Consider the following 22382-nt stretch of genomic DNA (forward strand, 5'->3'; position numbering starts at 1 on the left):
TGCATCATTACGACCAGTCCTCAAGCCCTCTGTTTATTTACAGGCCTAATCTCACGTTCACTCGGGCTTGTTATGATCTCTGTAAACGGTGTCATCATCCAGGTATTCTTAAGAAAGTGCTGAAAACCAGTGTATTTATCTATATAGTCTTAGTCCGGTGTAAGATATGAAGAAATACGGAGCTCTATGGAGAGCAGATGTTGTGCTTTGAACGACACCGAAGCGCTTCCGACGCCAGACAACACTGACAGCGTCTGCTTTGAAAGGTGAGTTGGTGACAGCTGATTTCTTAAGCTCTCCTACTGTCTGGGCTCCGTCTATTCCCTGGAGCGTAGCTGGACTCTGGCGTGGTTTACATCGTGAGAATAAAGTAACAGCGCTACGTGTAGCTTTGCTCGCTGTCTGTTGACTTTAGCCTAAACCCGCCCCTCTGTTCGGCCCAAGACCAGACAGAAGCTCGTCCTGCGGAAACCTGCTGACGTTGTGTGTTCTCAGGTCCAAGACACTGTTTGAGGAGATTCGAGCTTCCATCAACAACAATGAGGAGGAGGACCGCTCCTTCTGGAGGCCCGTGCTGCCGTGGGGGGGCGTCTTCAGCATCAAAGCAGGACGCAAAGCTATCTCCTGCACGCCGTTATACGTCAAGATCCACCTAAAAAACACCTGCACCATCGACGGCTTCCTCATGATCCTGTACGTGATCCTGCGGGACAATCAGGGCTTCTCCAGGGAGCTGGCCGTCTTCCTGGGCAAGCAGTTTGTGGAGTACTTCCTGCACCTGATGGATTCCTGTGACTACACCACAGTGAAGGTGCTGTGGATCTGGAACAGGATGTCCAGAAGGCAGTACCGCTCGGAGGTCCACCAGGCAGCGCTGGAGATCGACCTCTTTGGCAACGAGCACGAGAACTTCACGGAGAACCTGGAGAACCTCATGTCCACCGTGCAGGAGAGCCTGTGCACCAGCTGGAGCTGCCCGGCCCGCTTGCAGGACTTCATCAAGACTACCATCAACATCAGGTAACGTATGTCAGGTGAAATAAAAGGAGCGCATGTTTTGGGATGGTTTTATACATTTCCATCTTTTATCAAATTTCCTCCAGCCCTCCTCATGAGCTGCCTCACAGAGACCCTATTCAGTCAGCTGTGGACGAGTTTTTCTGTCCCAAGCTCCTCCTATGCTCAGAACTGGGGTAAGGAATAGTCTGGAGGACTTCCACCTAATCCAGCCTGATCCCACTGGGTCCACAGTGACTGTCCTTTGTAACAGGTGCGACGGTCTGAGGGAGTTCTCCCAGAGGGTTTTCTGTCACGGACCACCGCCCTTCGTCATTCTCAACATGCAGCAGTGGAAGTCAGACGACCTGTCTTACGTTCCCTACCACCTGGCTTTCTCCCAACACAGGTATGAACCGCCTGAGACCACGCTGCTGCAGTAGACGCTCCCAGTGTGAGGAACACATGGGCACCATTATAAGAGAAAGCTGTTTGGTCGACAGGTACTTGCTGGAGGGCGCCACTCTCTTCAACAAGGAGGAGCACCACTACTCTGCAGCCTTCCACATAGACGGATGCTGGATGCACTATGATGGTCTGAGGAGCGACAATCTGATTCTGTTACACAAGCCGCCAGAGTTCCTGCTGCTGTCCTCTCTGGTCTACGTCCGTGCCTCCAACAAGTGAACCTGTCTTAGAAACTGCAAAAAGCACACGATTATAAACAGTCATTCCACTTTCTGTTCTGTGTCCTTATGTCCCATAGATGCCATTACTTTAGTGCACACATGATTATTGCATTATTACACTTTTTAATTGTATCCTATCAGCATTTTCTTGCTTGGGCGTGCTTGGAATCCAAGAATATTCTGGACTATAATAGTTCTGGGTTGATGCATAAATGAGGGTATCATTAAAGAATGCACACAGGCCACTGCCATCAACATCACTGTAAGTGCATTCACTATTCCAGTTTTTTTATGTCGAGTGTGGTCTGAAGATTTGAATCATACAAACGACTTGAAGGTTCATAAAACATTTTTTAACCTGTTACATTTAGTAATGAAGTTCCATAATTCTCTCTATTAAATGTTGGAGGCACTGGTGTCTCATTTGACACAAGCTTGTAAGAAATATTATGTTCATTTAAACTTGCAGCGTATCTACACATGCTCACTACACACTTTAGTTGCCATGTATTTCACGTGTCATTTTGTAATACTGTACCTGCAGCCTCAGATAATTCGTGGTATCACAGTGTGCCTCTGCCAAGGAGTAAATGCTTGATTCATTTTGAATGGCTGTTTTACTATGCAGACACTGTCTTTGAAGTAATAAAAGAATTTGAAGTATTCAGATTTCTTTAGTTTCATAATAAAAGCAGACAGTACTTTATTAAGGCAGGCATTTACTTTAATCTACGTACAACTGCACCACAAACTGACTAAAATGTAAGACGTAATCAAAACATGACGGGAAAAGCTTGTTTATCTTAAGTTTATTGATTTTCAGGATATAAAACCTAAATATCTCTTCACTTACTCCAGTCGTATTATCATTCCTGTTTTATATGGATATCAATGTCTCAACCTTGGTGACCTTTGCTTTTGCATTGATTAAGGCATTGTGGTAAAGTGTTAAGCTTTATTTTAAGTTATTAAGTACATTATAAAGTCAAATACCTGAGGATGACCGTTGTATCTAACGTTTGATGTTACAAAAAAAAAATCAGCAACAAAAATCAGAACCAAGGTTGATTATTGAGGTTTCTGTCATCTTGTCAGGGCACAGTCTGGATTGTGCTTCAGGTCAGTGATGTTAACAGCGAACTCAGAGAGCCAGTCCCGGACAAAGACGGCCCTGAGCTGGCTCTGCAGGGCCTTGGTGCTCCATTCAGGGTGCGGCGCATGTTGGGAGATGACCAGGCCCACCCCCGCCGTGGTCAGGAAGTAGTCCCCCGACCAGTTGGAGGTTCCTGAGAGTCAGCGCAGCGTCAGTGCATTCATTCAATACACACCCGACTGAAGTACTGTAAGTTTAACCCTATGATCATTTGTTGCTCACCGATGTAGGCTACTTTATCAGTCACCATGTATTTATTATGGTTCACTCTGGAATACGGAATATCAGACTGGTTCCCCACAGGCACAATGTACAATTTCTGAAAAACAGGACAGTGATTTTACTCGTTTAACAGTGAGGGTTTCATGTCTATCTGGCTGTGCCTCACTATTTGAATGCTGATGTCATGGAGGGGGCTGTCCAGCGAGGCCAGAGACCGAAGGAAGGGCAGCATGGCTGGATCCGAGTCCCGACCGCAGCTGATCAGCATCCGGACCTTCACCCTCCTCTCAAACGCAGCCACCCTGATGGCGTCATCGATGAAGGGCCAGTACCTGTTCAGTGGAAGCATTCAGACTGAGCACAGAGCAAAGGAGGCGTGAAGGAACATGGTTTCCTCTGGAGCTCAGCTCGACCTCTGATGCTCTACAAAGCGTGTGGTGGGGAAGTACTCCATGACGGCGACATCGACGTAGTGCTGAGCTTCTGAGATGGAGGAGAGAATAGCTTCCAGATCCTGAGTCCTCGATGGAGGGAAGAACGACGGTGGGGCTCCCTGGAGACAAATACAAATGCTTAATTCATAGAACTGGACCTTTGTGTGGTTAAAGGGTTGGAGCTAAAACTAAACTTTAAGACACAGCTTCTGTGGAAATGCTCCTTCATCCATCAGAATAACTGTGTCCTGTAAAATTGAACTGAAACCTAAGGAACTGACTGCGAGGTAGATCCTGCTGGAGACGTTCCCGTCCTCCACCAGCAGGGGGTGCTGTTTGTTGATGCTGGTGTCGTACTCTGACGGCCACGGATGCGGCAGAGAGCTGTTGGCTGTTCCCATCACCCAGTACGACTCAAAGAACTTCTGGAGGTCGGTTGCCAGACTGGAGCAGTTGTAAACCACTACTCCCAGTTCCTTCACCTACAGTAGAGAGGGGAGGCGTTCAGGCCAATGTTGAAAATAAGCATCCGGAACCAGCGGCTTCTGTGGGTCTTGCCTGTGTGAGAGCTCTCCAGTCCATGTTGGCACTTCCAATAAACACGTGTTTTTGGTCGACGATCCAGAACTTGCTGTGGAGGACGCCGTTCGTGAGGCGGCCGAAGTTCACCTTTCTCACACGAACGCCTGCAGCCGACGAGAAGCAGAGAAGAGGAGCTGATTCAGCACACGCACGCGCCGTGCACGCGCCGTGCACGTGACGAGCGAGAAGCTCCCGACCTTTCTGTTTCAAGACCCTCAGATCGGTGGAGTTGGTTCTGACGCTGGGAACACTGGTCACCACTCGGACGGACACGTTCCTGGAGGGCAGCTCTCCCAGCGCGTCCAGGATGCCCTTTCCCTGCGTTGGAAGGACACAACGGCAGCGATGGACGGATTTTCCACCAAAACAAAATCACCGAGACCCAGACGGAGGTTTTCATGTGTGTGGGTGATGCTCAGAACTCACAGGGATGTCAGAGGAAGAGTTGACGTTGATGTCCTCGCCCGTTAAAGTCCAGTAAAAAGACGCCACCTCCACCTGCTCCGTTGCCATGGAGATGAGCTGATTCCAGACTTCTCCGAGAGGAATTCCGAATGTTACATTGGCCTTATACTTCACATGTTGGGGAATGCTCTCCACAAGGGCCAAACTGAGCAACAGAACACAAAACAGAGCTGTATTTAAAAACCAACATAGTACTGTACATACATAAATACCTACTGTAAGTACCTTAACTTCAGTACTTCCTGGATGCAGTCATGTGTTCACCTCTTCACCCAAGCAGTCAACCACTACATTTAACCTTCTGCTTTGCTACAGTATCTGTCACTTCTGCTACTGTAAATCTGGATCAGTTCCCAGTACTGCACTGGTTCACCTGCACTGGTTCACGGAGGACCGGCCGCCGCCGTCGTCCTGAGGAAGCGCCCCCGGGTCCTTCGGTGGCGGGGGTCTCTCCAGAACAGCGACCGCGAGCAGAACCCCCAGAAGGGTGAGACAGGCCAGAACCACGGCCAGCAGCACACAGCTGGTGGACCTCTGAAACACAGCGCGCTTTAGAGCCAAACCGTGAGCCACAGCTCGCTGAAGGTTTCATGTCCTACCGCTTTGGGGGAAACGGACTCGTCGTGAAGGCTTCTGTACGATGAAGTCATCTTCCTTTTCAAGCCGTTCCTCTGCAAACAGGAAATTAGTCCGACAGAAAATAAATCATCTAAGTAGTGACAGTAAAAGCAACTTACACACAGCAGATGCTGATACACACACACACTTTACAGCAGCGCACAACAAACTCGCTTCTCACTCTTCCAGCTTCCACTCGCACTGAGGTGAAGCGATATCTGTTCGAAACATCGGCACAGTTCCTGTTTTTGAGTTTCATTTCAGGTTAAATCTGCTCTAAAAACACACTACAGTCTGTGAGCAAAACAGACGAGACGCAAACAGCAGTAGTCTTTATTTAGTTTTATTTTAAAGTGGAATCATCATCTACAAATCATACATGTCAGCTAACATTACAACAAATCATTGTGTGAGGGGCGCAGGTTAAAGCTCAGCTCCTGAAGGACTCCAGCTTCAACTTAATGCTCCCAAAAAGATGAACAGCAGCAACAAACAAAAAATAAACTAAAACATTCATTTAATGCTCAACTTTGTAAACCACCGCTGCGCTCGGCTGCAGGAAACCTCCCAATAAAGTACGAGTGGACAATCTACAGCAGGAAGGAGGGAAACTGACAGCGGCGGGTGGACTGGAGGGGCAGTTTCCCTGCTTCGACCTCAGCAGCATCAGATACGTTTACTACATTAGTGCAAAGACACAGTTGAGAGGTACTTGGTAGCATATATATATATATATATACACACACTGGACAGAACTCGGATTACATGGTCGGATTACATTACACACCACACAATCTACTGTCATGTGAGCGTCTGTGGCGACCTTGTGACTCGAGTGGCTGAAGAAATGTAAGCGTCGCCTTTAGTGCAGATCAACAAACAAGCGTGTGCTGAGCTCAGTACAAACTGATAAAAGGAGCCTCATGATTGTCTTTGGCCAGATCCTCAGAGGGAAGTGTTCTCCAACACCACCCAGCGCAGGTTTCAAGCCTGAACCCTAGTGTTTTACAAGGAGCCGAGCTGGTGGTTGCCAGGTTGGAACAAGGATTTAACACTTGGGCGTGTTCCTACCATGGGAAATACCTGAATAAATACTGTACACAGGAAATGGCTGCAACCGTGTGATAGAAAGAGGATTTGACCCATGACTAAGGTACCAAATCTCTCCTAATGCCACCAGTGTCTCAGAGCTTCATATAAATACGTTTACATTCATCTATAAAGCAGGAGAGACAAGGGATCAGCAGTAACTAGATGCTAAGGATTTGCCGTACACCAGGAAGTCAAAAGAATCCTTTGCCTGAAATGAATAAAACACAAATATTTCCTCAAACACACGTCTGATTCATTATAATAATCCCTGAGTTCTTTAAGCTCAGGCTGGTTTTCATTTAAACCAAGTAATTAGAGTGAGCTTTTAAAATGAACAGCGTTGGTCACATCATTGGCAAACAGAGAGGAAGTGAATCAAGTAAAGCTCTGAGGCCTGTCAGAGGTGAGACGACTCGTCTGTGGGCTCCCGGTCAGCACAGGTTCAAAAAGCACAGCAGGGAACAGTTCAGTCTCGCTTCCCCTCCACCTCGGTTCCTTTTTGCGTGCAGTGGTCCGTGTTCGTGTCACACCTCAGACTAAATATCCCTCCCTGAGGTCGTCAGGTGTCACAGCTGCTCTCCTGACGCCATCTCCGGGCCTCAGGCCGCCGCCGCCGCGCTTGGACACAGAGTGGACGGTGCGCCAGTCTCTGGAGGAAGGAGTCCTGTTCGGCCGAGCTCCAGGCCCCGCGGGCGAAGCGGAGGCTGAGGGTCTGGAGGCCTGAGGCTGAGCTCCGGGCTCCATCACCGTGTTGATGACTGGACAGGAAACATCGGCTGTGAGCTCAGAGTTCAGGTTCAGCTTATTCTACTTCTCTAGTCTGGACTCACCTTCAAGTTGGTGCTGAACTCTCTTCAGTTCTTTCAAAATGGTCATGATTTCCTGGAACACAGAAGTCTGATTTAGCTTCAACACAAACCTTCAGTCTGAACATCTGCTAAATATTCACGAACCTTGTTTGACGTTTTGACAACAGGAGGATCAACGTCACATTTAACCTTCTCCTCCACTTCATCCCAGACATCCAGTCGGTCCTGGAACAGAACCCTGTGAACAGAAGGCGGTGCTTTATCCTGAACCACTGACACCACTGGTTCCTCTGGACCTTTCATTTCTGACAGTAACTCGTGCTTGTTTTTGTTTACAGCTGGAGGGCGATGTCATAAAACTAAACTTATTGTGCATCTAATCCACTGAAAACATTCTGTTGTCTCAGCCCCACAGTCACAGAATACGGGCTCTGTTTTAATGGGATTATGGGCTCAGTGCAGTCTGGCCGTCAGACAGGATCAATAGGTTTGTTCATCAAACCCAGATTAGACGTGGGAACAGAGACTGCTCCAGTGTTTGCTCAACATCTTACTTGATTTTTTCAGCAAGCTGCTCCGTGTTTTCCCTGATGGTCACGATGATCTCAGACACAGGGTTCAGCAGGAGATTGTCCTTCAAGACCTGGAGGAAACAGAATCAGGATCTCATGAAGACATCTTGTGTTCAGCTAAAGAAATCTTACCATGAGGTGAATTATTACAGACCTCGTCTTTGCTCTGGGAGTGTTTCTGTTCTGGGTCGTTCGAGCTCTGATCAGCTTCATTTGGAGACGTGGAACTTGGTGGGACTCTCTGATAGTTTAATCCAGCCTCTGGAATACGCTGAACCAGCTGAGACACCATCACAAATAGAGTTAGTGCATACAGTCTGCATGGCTGCTGTACAGCAGGACGGCAGATTCTCACTGACGTACCTGCTCATGGGCGGTCACGGTGGACACGGGTGAGCTGCTCTCCAGGCCCGGGTTCTGAGCATCACCATCACCTGCTACGTCGTGGATTTCTCTGGCCAGGATAGCGAGGTCCTTGGCCAGGTCCTGGCTCAACCTAGTTATTGGAGGGACGGGTTAGGAAGACGTCGGGCACAGATGTGTGCGTCTGGATGGACTGTGGGGGATGGACCCCTCGCCTCCCCCGCCTCACCGTGCAATCTCGGCGCTGTGCGTGGACCAGTTGTGGTACGTGTCCCGCTCCGGGTTCTCGTCCTCGGAGTCTCGGTGGCCTTTGAGGCGCAGCGCCACCACGGGCTGCGGCCGGGCCTGGATGCGGGGGCTCTGCGTGGCTGAGGAGGGTTGGGAGCGTTTGTGTTTAGGGGTGCTCTGGTTTGAGTCGTACTCCTCGTCGGAGGTAGAGGTATAGTCAGAGGCTTTCTGTCGTCTCCTGGAGCCTTAGCGCCGTGAATTGGTTTGAGTTATGAAGAAGTGAGGGTGAAAGAGAGAGAAAACCGCTAAGAAAAACACCACAGGCTGTTCAGACGTGAACCCTTCCCAGGAGAAAGGCAGATCAAGTGCTGTAGAAGTCATCAACAACACGTTTCAACTGAGCCGATGACTTCCACAGCACAACAAGGAAATCATTTCAGGGTTGTGTCCCCACAGATTACACTTCACAGGATCTGTACCTGAAGGTGTGTGGTTTCATGTTAGTGGAAACCTGATTCAAGTTACCCGCGTGTTACTTCAGGAAACGTAATCAAACCGATTCACCGCTTTGACGGATCCAGATGATCCTGATTCCAGTCCAGACCAAAACTCCTATTCTAACTTTCTACAAGCTGCTGAGTGAACGGCAGTACGTGCTTCATGTGCGTGGCCGTGTTGTACTCACTTGCGGTGCTGCTGGCGTATTTGGCGCTTCCCGAGCGCATGCGAGTGACTGGCAGCTTGTTGAGCGCTGCTTTCTGGGGCCGCTCCGCGGGCTTTGGTGCCGGGGCCGAGGCCCTGCGAGCGTGGCCGCCGCCCAGCTCGCCGCTGAGGCTGGAGAATCCCCGCGGGGCGGAGGGGGCGGGGGGGGCGGAGGCCTCGCAGTCGCTGGGCGTGTGGAAGGAGCTGGTCCTCTTGCGGGGCATGGCCAGCAGGTCCAGCCGGGACAGCTTCCTGGGCTCCTGAGGCTTGGCCGCGGCGCCGGCGCCGTCCTGCAGACGCTCCCGCTCCGCTCCTTCGTTGTCCGAGGCCTCTTCCAGGCGAGCGCGGCGCAGCATGGACGCCCTGGTGGGCCTCGGAGCAGACAGGCTGCTGGTGCGGCTCAAGGCCTGGGGCGTTCGCGGCGTGCGCCCATCCTCCTTCTGAAGGGGCACGGTGAACTTCCTGCGGCCGTTGGACTCCTGGTCAGAGTAGGGGAGGCTGTGGGGGTCATCGCTCAGGTCTGTGGAGGCGCCTTTTCCGGCTCCAGGCCGGTGTCCTGCTGGTCTCCGGACTGACTCGGGCTTATTGCTGTCCGTTCTCTGAGAACGGTGGTTCGAGTCCTGACTGGCTAAACTCCCAGAGGACCTCTCCCTGTTGATGCCGCTGGCAAACGTCTTCTTGTTCAGCGTGCTGGGCTTGGTCTTACTGCTTTGCTGGCTCACTGTACTGGAGGTGTCCACGTCAGACTCCCCAGACAGGGAGTCCATTATGGGAGATGGAGTCGTTTCTGGATGAGCTTGGAGTTTGGCCTCCAAAGCAGCCAGGACATCCTCCGTCTGCTTGAGGTATGAATGCGTGTCCTGGTTGAAGGTTCCCTGGAACAAGTCGGGGTTTGGCTGTTTTAGAGCAGGGAGGCTGGAGATGTTGGGCAGTCGGTCGTTGCTGGGCCGCTCCTTAGTGAAGCTCTCCTGTCTAATCAGGGACGCTGTCATCTCTCTGGACTCGGGGCTCTGGGTGATGGTAGGAGCCGACACGTTGGGCCTGACCCGTCCGGAGTCCTGGTTGCCTCTGGGTTTGGTGAGGGTGGCGCTTGAGAAGGTTTTGGCTACAGGCACCGTCGCCGCCTCGGCTGCGCTGGGTTTGGAGACGGGCCGCTCTGCTTTGGGTGCAGCCCCTTCGGACCCGATGTAGAACGCTGTGGACTTGGCTGAGGATCTGGGCTTTCTCTGCCTCTCCTTCTCCTCGGTGTCCGACAGCGGCCGCCTCCTTTGCTCTACGACGGAACCGTCGTCCGACTTGCTGGCGTCGCTCAAGCTGTCGGGCTCCACGTCGTCCTGCACCGACAACCTGTGAACGGCGTCCTGGGAGCTGGGGTCCACCGGGCTATTCTCTTCTACGTCAAATGTAGAGTGTGGGTCATAATGAACATGGATGCAGGGGGTGGATACGCTGTCCCCCGTTGGTGCCTGGGGCAGGACGCGCTGAGCTCCAGGGGCGTCCATGCTGTCGTGGCTGTGGCTCAGACTGGCCTTGTGGGTGGTTGGGCCTCGTGCTGAAGTGAAACAGGTTTAATGCATATTAACCACACATACCAAACAGAAAATCATTCATATTCATCAGGACTCTCATTATCATTTCAAATAAACGGTGTCTCGTCAGGTGGCTCACCCCCTGCTGACAGCTCCATCTGCGACGGCATGTCATAGAGTTCAGACGAAGGGCCGGACTCCGTGTAGCTGTCTGCCAGGCTGGCCCAGCAAGACATCCACCTAGGGGCCCCCTGTAACACTGCACCTGCCGAGTGAACCTGCACCAAACACCAGGCAACACATTTAACATCCTCAAGATCTTCCATCTGCAGCTTTTAGAAGATTCAGGTCATTTCCTTGGTAGGAAACCGAATTAGTTCAATCAGCATAATGTCTATTTAATTATTCAGTAAGTTAATAATACAACAGACACATTAATTTCTTGCATTTGGTTAAAATAGAAAACTAGAACCCAGAGCCTGCGAGGAGAGATAAAGATAAATCAGTTTCACAGAGAAGAGTGAAAAGCAGAGCTTTAATGAGCCAACGCACTAGTTCACTGTCTTTAGTGATTCAGTTAAAACTATCCATCACTACACAATCACTGATCCAGGAACATTTACCTTGAGCAGACCCTGTGCCTGCTCCCCACTGCTACCCTGCCTACGCTGAGCCCTGCCCTCAACAACAAGCGGCCTAAACGCTGATGAGGTCCCTGCTTCACTGTGGTTCACGCGCTCTGGGCCCTCGACACCAAACACCTGTCAGGACAAAGTGTGTAAGACCACGCAGCGTGCCAGTGTAGTGGAGCAGCAACCGAGGACCCGCTCCCTCAAAGCCACACCCCGGGGTTTGAAGCCGTAGCACCATTTGATACTTGCCTGGTCGATTTTGCTCCTTGCCTCCTCCAGCTCCTTATCCTGCACATCTGCTTCAATGGTGTAGGTTCCTGCATCACTCAGACTGTCATCCTCTTCATTTCTACCTGCAGGGGGGCTCTTCACTGCTAAGCTGTGAGACAGAGGCATCACAGGGGCCTTAAGGGGAACAGGCCTGTGGATGGGAGAGGACGTCTGTGGCTGGAAGGACGCAGTAAATGGGGGAGAAACACACTGTGATGCAACCACTGCCTCCGTTTTAGCCGCTGTAGGGGGACTGTGTGCATTTGTGTCCCGGGATGAGGAGGTGACCTGCTTTGACTGTTTCAGATACTCAGCAGTAAATTCCTGGGCCAGCTTGGACCTTCGGCCCACGCTGCTAAAGGGTCGTACAGAAACAGAAGTGGAGGAGCGTGAGGAGAAGCTGGTGCTGATTCGGTCCTCGGTCTTCTCTCGTCGCAGGGAGCCGGCTCTCTGGGGGCCTGTGGGCGGCGGGGTCCTTTAGGGGGATGGTGTATCGTTGAGTTGCGGGAGTGGTGGAGGCCTGTCTCTCCCCAGAGGGGCTGGAGCTTTTCTTCATCTTTTCCAGCTGAACCTTGAGGCTCGAAGGTTCAGACGGAGCAGTGTTATTGGTGAAGGACTGGGAGCGCTTCTTTCTTGGGTTGTCATCATAGAATTCAATGACAAAGGCCTGTTGAGGGTCAGACTTGGCAAAACTAGGGAGCGACTGGAACTCTGTGGTGGAGGAGGACAGGTGCTCCTCAGAGTCTGGGGAGGCAAAGCGCTGTGGAGGGGAGTCTCTGATCGGCTGTGGACTCCCTCGGGCCCCAATCTGAGAGTCTGACTGGAGAAAAGCATTCCCACAGATCACAGGATCTTCTGAATCGCTGTGGCTGCCATCTTGATGGTTAGCTAGCAAGAAAAAACATCAAGTTAGTCTGTCTGTCAGTACATTTCATTACGCAGACAGTGTTTGACTGAGTGTCTCACCCTTCATCTTCAGAAACGTCGGGTCACTGTTGGTGCTGAGCATGTCTTCAGCCTGTGGCCTCCTACTCATCATGCTGGCGTTGCTTTGGACCAGCCAATCAGCAACCTTGCTCTCCGCTGACATCACCTCAGCAGGTGCGGTCACAACCTCTGTGGACGGGAACTTGCGCTGCTGGCGGAAGGAGAACTTGGTCACGTGATCCTTGATCTTCATTTTTCCCGGCGTGCAGTCGTCAAACTCGATGGTGAAGGAGGCGTGGCTTTGCACCACGGGGGGCGTGGGGGTGGCGGGGAGGGAGGGATCCGGCACGTCCTTGGTTGGAGCCTCGTGAACCTGTGGCTGGTGCTTTTTAACAGGCCGCTGCTGAAGCTCCTTTGTTGGGATCTCAAAGTAACTGGCCTCCCGTCTGTAGGAGGAGATGGACTTTGACTGAGCGTTGGTGGGCGAACCGTTGACGTCATATCTGGACACGTCTTTACCAGGTTCTATTAAGAATACGAGGGCAGAGGAAAGTGAGACATACAGTCACAGTCGTTTGAGTATTAATGATCAAAAGTATACGAACAAAAAGGAAAATCCTTCAAAACCAGCATTTATACAGTAGCTACACAGGATGCACACCATGTTATAATAAGGGACTTTTAGATAAACATGAACGCTAGCAGGATAAAATGAAAATTATTCCAGCTGTTAAACAGGAAAACCACATCATTCCACCATCACTGCCCAGCAGAGGGCAGCTGAGCAGGAGTAATCTGCATCAGCCTGGGTAACATGAGACACACAATCCCTCTCCTCCCCCTCCAGCAGCTTAGAGAGTCATAATCCATCACAAGGCAGACCAACACTAGCCCGGCCCGGCCCAGCTTGGCCCGGCCTGGCTGTCAGTCCACAGCTAGCAGCCAGAAACCTGCCTCAGGCTTAACAACATCTATCTCTGACCCACAAAGGGCATCATGTGGCACAGACCATGTCATTACAAATCAGGACCTAATCCACACACATGGGAAAATACAAATAACACAATGACAGTACACATAACATGGCCTGTGAACGTAGTACGGAGGCGGAACAGCAGACATGTTCTGACCTGGAGACTCCTGCTGTGACGGCTTTTCGTCCGCGCTCCGCTTTTTGTTGGCAGACTCCTCATCCTCCCCCCACCAGGACGGCTGGCCGTACAGAGGAGTGGGCTTGGAGATGGGCGCATCTGTGGCACCTAGCAGATAAACGCACAAACACAAGCACCACCACAGACACACACACACCATCAGACACATGGACCTACGCTAGAGCAGGGAGAAATGAGAGGAAAGGCGCTGAGCTCAAACAGCCTGCTGTATTTATGAGGCAATAAGTCTATGTAAGCCACGGGAAAAAACTTTGTTGTGTCTGGGTTTAGTCTCGCAACACGTTGCACAACGCTGCAGTGTTACGATTGCAGAGAGTAGTGAGGGTATTACACAGAACACCAGAATAGAACTCAGGAGTCCAGACAATCAATAATAGAAATGAAACAGAACCTCTGTATAGAAAGCACCACATAAAGAGTCTAATGCTGTTTTTGATGTTTGCAGCCAGCTTCATGACACTAATCAGATCATCTAGATGCTGCTTGATCCTGATGACAGAGCTGCATCAACACAACTTCACTCCTGTTGCCTGGACACACACACAATGAGACATCAACACAGCGACGGAACCAGAGGGCCACGCTACCAATTCCTTTCCCTTTAGTCAAGCCTCTGGGTTTAGCTACGACAACATGGGTGAGTGTGAGGAAGACGTGGATGGAGAGCAGGGCTCAGTTATGATAAGTTAAATATCCTGTGATAAGTTGAATATCCTGTGATAAGTTAAATATCCTGTGATAAGTTAAAGATCCTGTGATAAGTTAAATATCCTGACCTCCCAAAGCAAACCTTAAGATGAATCAGACGTTGGTGGAACCTGTTTACACGAGACATTAGTGTTTTGTTTTGTCTCAATACGAAAAAGTGATAATACGAACTGTAACCTTGTGGTTTTCACTGTAGTGAGGCCTGTGAAACCATCCATTTAATGCCCTTTTAGTACATTGTTCATAGGCAGAGTTTGTGGCCTGCAGACAGCTGAGGCTGACACACTCCACATCCTCTACAGCTGCAGGAACACACACACACACACACGCAGAGTTTCCACAGGTTCTGGGGTAAAAGGGCTCCATATGAAGGCCTCTAGTCAAACAACTTCAGCCAAAGAGAATCTATTTGCATGAAGTCACCAGAGCCCGTGTGTGGACTGAATCAGGCTGTGAGGAAACAATCATTTTGCTTAAACAAACTAATCGCAGGAGAATAAAGTCTACTGTTGTGAAGAACGTCTATGTTTGGCTCCAACTTTTGCAAGAGTGACAGTGAGGCAACACGTTCTCCAACAATCTATTAGTGTGGGTAGTTGAGTTATTATGACATATGTAAACACACACACACACACACACACACACACACACACACACACACACACACACACACACACACACACACACACACACACACACACACACACACACACACACACACACACACACACACACACACACACACACACACACACACACACACACACACACACACACACACACAGCAGCTCTACGGCCTATTTGACTGGAGGTTTCCTTCATCACTTGGTTTAGTTTAGAAACAACTAACTTTTCCAAACTTCTGCAGCTGAATGAGAGGTTTCTCGGGCTCCGTGAAGGATTCCAGTCCTATTTTAAGCAGTAGCTCACAGGGACAATTACAGAGTAGAAAGCAGCTGGGACGTGTCTGGCTACTTTGAAAGCGCTTCCTGCTTCCTTCCAAGGGTTTATTTACAGCGTTCACGGGAAACACGGGCGAAAACAAATGCACCACCGCAGCACAGACACACAAACGCCGTCAGTGACGTCATCGCCTCCAGCACGTGCGCGTGGCAGCACCGCACCTCCTCAGCTGTCACGCGTGGCTGACGGAGATAAGGCTGCTTGACCTCAACCTCGCGCCTGTCAAACCCTTTCTAATGCACCTTCATTCTGCCAAAGCTCTGCGTTTAGCGGCGCCGCAGCTCGGCCCCACAGCTCACATGGCATCCTAATCCCCCACCAGGGGAGCGCTCCATCAAAGCGCTACAGCCGCCTTATCCAGGATCAATATCCAAAGTCATGCAGCAGATGCAGACACAAAGGCTTCCTCTTCCTCGTGTGTGAAAGGGTATTCAAATCCTCCCAGGCCTCAACAACAACACCCCCGCGTCCCTGCTAATGTCTGATGATGGAGTGATGTCGTTCACCTGTGAGAGAGCTGGATCTTTGCTCAGCCTTGTCCTGCACTTTGACACCGGAGAGAGAGTCTTTGCTCGGACTCTGGAGCTGCGGTTTGTCCTTGGCCTCCAGGGACTTTATGCTGAGCTGTAACTGGCTGGTGTACTTCTCATGCTGCAGACAGAGGGAAAGAGAGATTAACTAAAGGTCTGCACAACGTGACCAGAAACATTTGTTTAAAGCCCGTTCAGCTCATTAAAATCTACAAATGTTAATAAAACTGCAGGAAATCCTCCTAAAACCCACTCAACACATGGAAAAAAGGGAAACAGGCATTTCTTACTTTCAGAGCTTCCTCTGGGACCTTGTGTTGACTCTTTTCCAGGACGTAAACATGAGCATGTGCAGGAAGAGTTAAAGTCCACGTCCACAGTGAAACAAACTGCTCTAATATTCACCGACGCATACAACATCTCACACATTCCTCAGTATTTCTGTACTCGACATAGTTTTCCCTTCTTATCCGCCATTCGTGTGTTTTCTGGTCTTGGGGTTAAAGGGTGCAGGAGATTTGAGCTGAGCCTAATCTGAAAACAGTAGAGGATTAACATGCCAGTGGAATGAACAGACCACAGAGGGAAACGAAAACACTGGTCACAACCGGCCCGTCTCACTGCGGGACACGCTGTGATCCAATCAGAGCCACAAAAAGGATATCGTAACCAAATCGAATGACGTCAGACAGCTTCAGGGTGATGTACGTCTGGTCGGGGATTCGCAGGTCATTCACAAACGTCTGCAAAACAAAGAGAGGCCCGTCAGGCTCCCTGTGTTTGTCCATCAGAGTGAAAGTGTTGAGTCACAGGTGACCGGATCCTCAGCTCCTTCTGGCTCAAACCCAGACACCTAAGGTGCTTTGCAAACGGCCCTTTTCCAATTGAAAGTTAATCCACCGGGACATTAAAACTCTGATGAGATTACGTTGCGTAAAAGCGGCGCGGTCACAGGTGGGAACACGCGTCCATCAGTGTCTCATCTGCTCCCAGATCAGTAAACGTGACGAGGTTCTACTCGACTGAGGGACGACTTCAGCTCCAGGTCTCTGCTCTGTTCTGCTCCAATTACTTTGGAAACCAAGGCCGAAAGAAACACCCCGAGAACAATGAACGGCCTCTTCCACTGCTTAACTCTGCATTTTACTGGGATAACGGTGCAATGAGGTGCAACAGAGTAGTGAAGGGAGGGAGGGGGAGTGAAGAGGGATGAAAGAAGGGGGTCCGGAGGAGACGGGTCCACTACCCGGCTCCCGTCTGGGCCTAAGGAGCCGGGCCTGGAGCCGGGCCTGGAGCCGGGCCTGGAGCCGGGCCTGGAGGCAGCAGCCTTCAGCGAGCCGGGCCTCCGACCCCTGTGGGTCCGGCAGGTATTCTGGCGCTGGACGGGTCTCACTCACCCCGTTCAAACTGCCCAGGTCCTTCACCATGTGCTCGTCAGCGCGCGGGTCGTAGTTGATGACGGCGTGTTGTTTGTCCACACTGCGAGACTGCGATGGAGCAAAAGCAAAAGTTAGAAGAGCTGAAACAACAACAACTGCTGGAGGACTTTCATTCAACAATGAGCTGGGCTCTAAATGTGCCTTCATCAGTTCAGCACAAACAGTGGTTCACACGCTCCCGCTCATTAGCGACTGGGCCTCGTCGTCAGAACCACAGCGCGCGGAGATGAGGCCAAACTCAATTAGCAGCGTCGTTGTTGTGAACTGTTGTAAAGTGAACACACATCTGAACCAGCGGTAAAACACAGTCAGTGTAATTAGAGGAGGTCCATGTTCTGATTACGGGTCGTAGAGGAGACGCTGATCGAAGGACCTCAACTTCCACTTCTCTCATCAGACGCTGGTCTTAAGTTACAAACATTCACCTGATGTCTGAATGCAAGTGAACAATAAACGGCTTCAGACATTAGAGGTTTGTTGGCTTTGCCCACTCAGGGACGCGTGACTGTGGCGTCTGCATCGTTCCACGGAGGGAAGATGCTGAGGTTCGACGCCCAAAAACAGCCACGAGCCACTGCTCAGTGTAACCGGGCTGCGGTTGGCTGCGATTCTGTGTCTCAGGCCACTGGACTGCAGAAAGTGCAGAGGGCGGAGGAACGGACGGCTCTGCGGCGCGGAGCAACAACACGCTGGAATGTGTCCTTTCTGAGCGGCCGCTCCAGCGGTCGGACACAGCCAGACGGGCGCGCGCACGCGCACGCGCACGCAGCCTCTGGCTCTTGCTGGTGTTTGCCGTGTAAACGCGCGCGCCGGGTCACGCACCTGCAGCATCAGCTCGCAGTCGTCCCGCCCCACGAAGATCATCTCCCGGGGCAACCGGTGGCGCGTGCCCGAGCTGCTGACCAGGAACCATGACGTCACGCTCATGTTGGGGCCGCGAGTCAGGATCTTCTTCGCATCCTGAAAAACACAGCAACGTCACACAACAGAACGATGAGGGACCGAACGGGAGGCTTGAAGAGAAGTCAGTGATGAGAGGAGATCAAAGCCTGCGTTAATGCACAGATTACACGCTGCCCACGTTGGACCTGTTCATCCGAACCCGCCCGGTCCGGATGCGTTCCACCGCACCTGGCGGCCAGGTTAATACAGGAAACAGTCCTCACTAATACAGATTTACCCATTAGCTTTGAACACGTCCATTAGCCGCTCGTGTTTGATTAGCAAGCGGCGAAACCTGTTGCAGCGGAGCGCGTGAGCCGTGAGTTTGGCCAACAAACCGCACTTCCAGCCGCCAGGTCTTCACTTCCTGTTGCCACCAAACATCAGCAGCGCAGAAACAGCAGCAACGCGTCTCCGGGGCTTCGACCCCCAGTTCGTTACTGGCTATAACTACTCTGAATATTGACTCCAGTGTCACACGCGCGTTCGCAGGTAGTTTGTCCCCCAGCGGTGACCGGAACCCGCCCGTCGCCGTGACCCGCTCCCGGGCGGGACGCGGCGGTGCTCACCTTTAGCGCCTTCTCCGTCTTACGCCTGAGTGAAGCCAGCGTTTGACGAAATGAAACTCGAGCGACGGGTTCGGACCGGACCAGCAGCAGGTGACACCGGACAGGTAGCTGTCGGTCACACCCTCTTCTTCGTGCGGGAGTGACAACAGAGTGAAACTCCTCGCGACTCGTCTCCTGCCGACACGGTGACGTAGCCCGACGAGTCCAGTCCAGGGCTTTAGGGGTTGGAGCAGAGATGGGCGGCAGCGGAGGGAGGGCTCACTCTGTCTGTTTTAAACGAGCGGAAAACGCTGAGGTCAGAAATATAGCCACGCCCATCTCCACTTTCACGCTTCAACGTTTTTGGGGGATATTTATTTTCTTTTTGATGACCATCATGTCTCTCTTGACGATTCTTTTGTTTGTGTTTCCTTTTTGTATATTTCATGTTGTTGTGGGTTATGCAATTATTAATTGTAAACGCTAGTCCAAGGTTTAATATATGGTTGTTATATTAAAAAGTAATGAATGGGGTATAACACAACAATGACATCAAAAGCACCATGAAAATGCAAGTGTACAGAGCATGCGTGGCAAAAGTTAGACAAAAGTTTTAAAAAAAAACTAGTGGTGGTGCATCGTCTGTTTATAAGATCTTTGTCTCTATTCATTGTCGGACAGGAATGGGCTTATGCTGTATTTCAGGTTGACGCCGTTGAGCGGGTCAACGTATTCCTGATGTAAATTGGTAAGAATAATTGGTTTCGTAGCAAATAGTTAAAATAGAAGGTTATATTTATATTAACAATATCTAGTTAGTTTATGACCCAGTAAAGTGCAGTGACAATCTGAAAATATGATTGTTTATTTAAATATAATTGGCATGAGAACGTTCATCAGAGTCTCTGATCAAAATAATAATAAATTAATTCACTACTATAGTATGGAGCATTAATCCCAACAGCAACACTTTGTATAGTGTCAATAGACGCTAGATGGCGCTACAGGTCCAGTTATTACCTGCAGATGTGGACCTGTCATGACAGTAGCTATGGTTATCAGGCAAAATACGTTAATGTGTTGTCATTTATTATCATTCAGTAATACATACCTTACAGTTAGTAAATCAGAAGTTGACAAATGAGAGCGCAACGCCATAAAAGGTCATCACATTAATCTGATTATTTGCTGCTAATCAATCATGTGTGCAGTGATTGTGTGGCCTAATTGCGCCGTTCTAAAATAACTTCATTTAACATATGAAAAGTTCATCATAGAGAGTGAGCACGTCTGCTCTGATGAAGGAGCTCAGTCACAGGTTGGTTTGATTCCATGCATCTTAAAACGCTGAGCATCCTCCACCAGGATCACTTAATCAGCAGCGTGATCAAGAGAGCATTAATCATCTATCGCCACAATCCTTTGTGATAAGATTGGATTAAAATGAAAGAAAAGCATTGAAAGGCCCTGTTTATCATGTGACTTTGATGTCAAGGTTAATATTTTAAACAGGGCTTTTTTCATCAGGAATTTTTAACTTCAAAATTAATGAAAGCCCTGGGTCAGACTGCATCCATCCTCTTTAGCATAATACTATGAACCTTTGCTCTGATCGTTAGCTATCGACAAGACAGCAGGAACAGTAGGAAGCATACATTAACATTTCTAAGTAATGCTAAAAATAAGTAGTCTTATAATGATATGAGTACTGTATATTCAGTTTAGTACAATAACAGAGCATATTGTTGCAGCTAGTACACACAGTGGAGACGCGCTGGCTTGCAGGCTAAGTGTGAATGACACCTTTTCCACACAGCACAGCACCACTCGCCCAGGGGAGGCCAGTGGCAGAGCTGCAGCAGCAGCAGCAGCCCTGCAGCTGGAGCCAGGTGAGGAACAGTTGTCAGGTGAGCAGCGCTGGTCCAAACCTCAGTGTCTCTGTGGCACTGCGCGCCGCAGCTGGCCCAAACACAGGCGGAGAGACCTGGCTGTCAACATCTGCTCCAGAGACGTCCCATCTGGCCGGGGGCCCGGGGGGAGCGTCTCTTCCCGTCTCCGAGCAGCTGCAGAACCGCAGACGTGGACCTGAGCAGACCTGCAGAGGAGTCAGTGAGGCCGCTGAGCGCCGCAGCATCTGTCCCAAACGCTTAGCTTTATTCTGTCTGCAGGGTGTGATGTAGGGGGCTCTACAGAACCCCCCGCCCCTCCACTCGCTGGGGAGCGTAAGGGCACAATTACTGCAACTTAAAGAAAATGAGCTGAAAATCCTGGATGCACTTTTGTTTTTTCAGTTAAAATGATGTCAAATTCAAGTATAACATTCAAACAGATCAGTTATAACGCTACAATAATCACGATCCTAGAGTACTGCTCACTAGGCCTCAGCAGTGACTTTGAACTCACTCGTTTTTCAGTTTTCAAAAAAAAAAGATGTTCCGCCACAGTTTTTTGTTAAGACCTTTTATTTCATCAATTTGAAAGAAACAAGTAAAAACAGTGTACAAAGTTTATATTAATTGTTTACTAAAGCTGGTGTCCTCAGTCTCAGGAATATGGGAAGGCAGGTAAAAAAAAAACAAAAAACGATGAAATTAACAATAAAAGGTATAAAATAAATTTCCCTATTTTCAGAAGAAGACAGCAAAGATGCGAGTGTGCATAGAAACAAGCAACAATCAGATTCAAAAACCGAAAAAAAGATTTGCTGAAGTGAAAACATGATAAAAACCATTACATTCAATAAGGTATGATGCACGTTTGAGAAATGATTATTATCTTAAAAACACTGAAATGCTTCTGGGAACCTCATAGTACACTTTGAAATAGAAATCTTTAGTTCCCAGGAGACGTTTCAGTCGAAGGGTTGAACAAATTCAAACAAGCAAATCCTGCTTCATCGGTTACAAAAGGAAGCTTCAGTCTTCAACCCTAATAACAAAACAAGAAGCCAAATATAATATGTCTGGACAGCAAAGTGCTTGTCATTGGCACAGTCAAACTCATTTTAGTCATTATTGGTCTCATAAATAAGTCAGAAGCGTGTGAATGGATAGAAGTTCCCTGAAGAAGGAAACCAGAGGACTGCACGTCCTCCCCTGAAGCCCAAGTCCTAAATAAGTATTATGTGACCTCACTGAGGCAGCAGTGACTGCACCGGGTGGAAAACACCCAATACTCAACTGTACATGGAGGAAAAACCCAGAGAGAGAAGAGCTTCTGACGGGTCGGTGCCGACCCTGCTCAGAGGGAAACCGGGAGGTGTTGGCAGCACAGCATCGAGATAAGAAGGCATCAGGAATGAAAAGCACTTATATCGGTTGGGAGCGCGGGCGGGATTCATGATCCTGACAGGAACCTGGGGTCCGTCAGTGCCTCTGGTGCAAACAGCAACAGCAGGAATCTGAGCCGACCAGCTTCGACTGGAATGATTAATCCCTGTTAATCACTATTGATTAATCAGAACCATCGCGGTGTGACGTGATAAACACTGATTGAGGATCAGCCACGCGCTGCGACTGTTAGAAACATTGACTTGATCCATTCAGGGTTTGGGTTGAATGTTGGACTTTAGGATTGTTCTGAGAGGAGACACTGTTTACACCCACTCATCAAACAACACACTCACAAGATGTTTTGGTCCAAAGTTTGTAATATTGGAAATGATTGGTTGATGTTTAATTGCTTATGTTGAATACAAAGTGACCCTCATTCATGGTATGGCTGCATTTCCCCATTCGTTACGGCGTACGGATGCCTGCTCTGGATACAACATAACAAGCAGGAAATGCAGGCTAGTG

The 22382-nt window shown here is 49.8% G+C and overlaps 3 protein-coding genes across 3 annotated transcripts; 1 reads left to right on the forward strand and 2 right to left on the reverse strand.

Moving 5' to 3' along the window:
- On the forward strand, positions 1-2348 carry c22h14orf28 (chromosome 22 C14orf28 homolog). Its single transcript, XM_029139865.1, has 5 exons — positions 1-266; positions 496-1020; positions 1104-1193; positions 1271-1405; positions 1500-2348. The coding sequence occupies exons 1-5, from the start codon at positions 187-189 to the stop codon at positions 1681-1683; spliced, it is 1014 nt and encodes a 337-aa protein (XP_028995698.1). The 5' UTR covers positions 1-186; the 3' UTR covers positions 1684-2348.
- Positions 2349-2478: 130 nt separating this feature from the next.
- On the reverse strand, positions 2479-5366 carry LOC114848933 (5'-3' exonuclease PLD4). Its single transcript, XM_029139858.3, has 11 exons — positions 5279-5366; positions 5141-5212; positions 4915-5075; positions 4503-4686; positions 4274-4394; positions 4053-4180; positions 3776-3976; positions 3474-3613; positions 3227-3392; positions 3061-3157; positions 2479-2971 (listed from the first exon to the last, which is right to left on the reverse strand). The coding sequence occupies exons 2-11, from the start codon at positions 5189-5191 to the stop codon at positions 2769-2771; spliced, it is 1452 nt and encodes a 483-aa protein (XP_028995691.1). The 5' UTR covers positions 5192-5212; positions 5279-5366; the 3' UTR covers positions 2479-2768.
- Positions 5367-5486: 120 nt separating this feature from the next.
- Positions 5487-18970, reverse strand: cep170ba (centrosomal protein 170Ba). Its single transcript, XM_055505945.1, is given in 19 exon segments — positions 5487-7009; positions 7082-7133; positions 7205-7298; positions 7615-7703; positions 7787-7912; positions 7996-8128; positions 8225-8468; positions 8909-10477; positions 10594-10732; positions 11336-11816; positions 11818-12244; positions 12323-12808; positions 13414-13542; positions 15633-15777; positions 15947-16003; positions 16319-16399; positions 17054-17143; positions 17918-18055; positions 18607-18970. Coding segments are annotated over 18 exon segments (4674 nt in total). The 5' UTR covers positions 18023-18055; positions 18607-18970; the 3' UTR covers positions 5487-6782.
- Positions 18971-22382: the final 3412 nt, after the last annotated feature.

The sequence above is a fragment of the Betta splendens genome, chromosome 22, assembly GCF_900634795.4.
Source record: "Betta splendens chromosome 22, fBetSpl5.4, whole genome shotgun sequence".
Lineage (NCBI taxonomy): Eukaryota > Metazoa > Chordata > Actinopteri > Anabantiformes > Osphronemidae > Betta > Betta splendens.

What these genes read in the sequence shown, in the direction of transcription:
- c22h14orf28 (XM_029139865.1), top strand. Translation starts at nt 187, where the DNA reads ATGGAGAGCAGATGTTGTGCTTTGAACGACACCGAAGCGCTTCCGACG. An exon ending in GACAGCGTCTGCTTTGAAAG is followed by an intron (nt 267 to 495) that starts GTGAGTTGGTGA and finishes GTGTGTTCTCAG; the next exon opens with GTCCAAGACACTGTTTGAGG. An exon ending in AAGACTACCATCAACATCAG is followed by an intron (nt 1,021 to 1,103) that starts GTAACGTATGTC and finishes AATTTCCTCCAG; the next exon opens with CCCTCCTCATGAGCTGCCTC.
- LOC114848933 (XM_029139858.3), bottom strand. Translation starts at nt 5,191, where the DNA reads ATGACTTCATCGTACAGAAGCCTTCACGACGAGTCCGTTTCCCCCAAA. An exon ending in GAGGGTCTTGAAACAGAAAG is followed by an intron (nt 4,181 to 4,273) that starts GTCGGGAGCTTC and finishes CGTCGGCTGCAG; the next exon opens with GCGTTCGTGTGAGAAAGGTG. An exon ending in CGCTTTGTAGAGCATCAGAG is followed by an intron (nt 3,393 to 3,473) that starts GTCGAGCTGAGC and finishes TCCACTGAACAG; the next exon opens with GTACTGGCCCTTCATCGATG.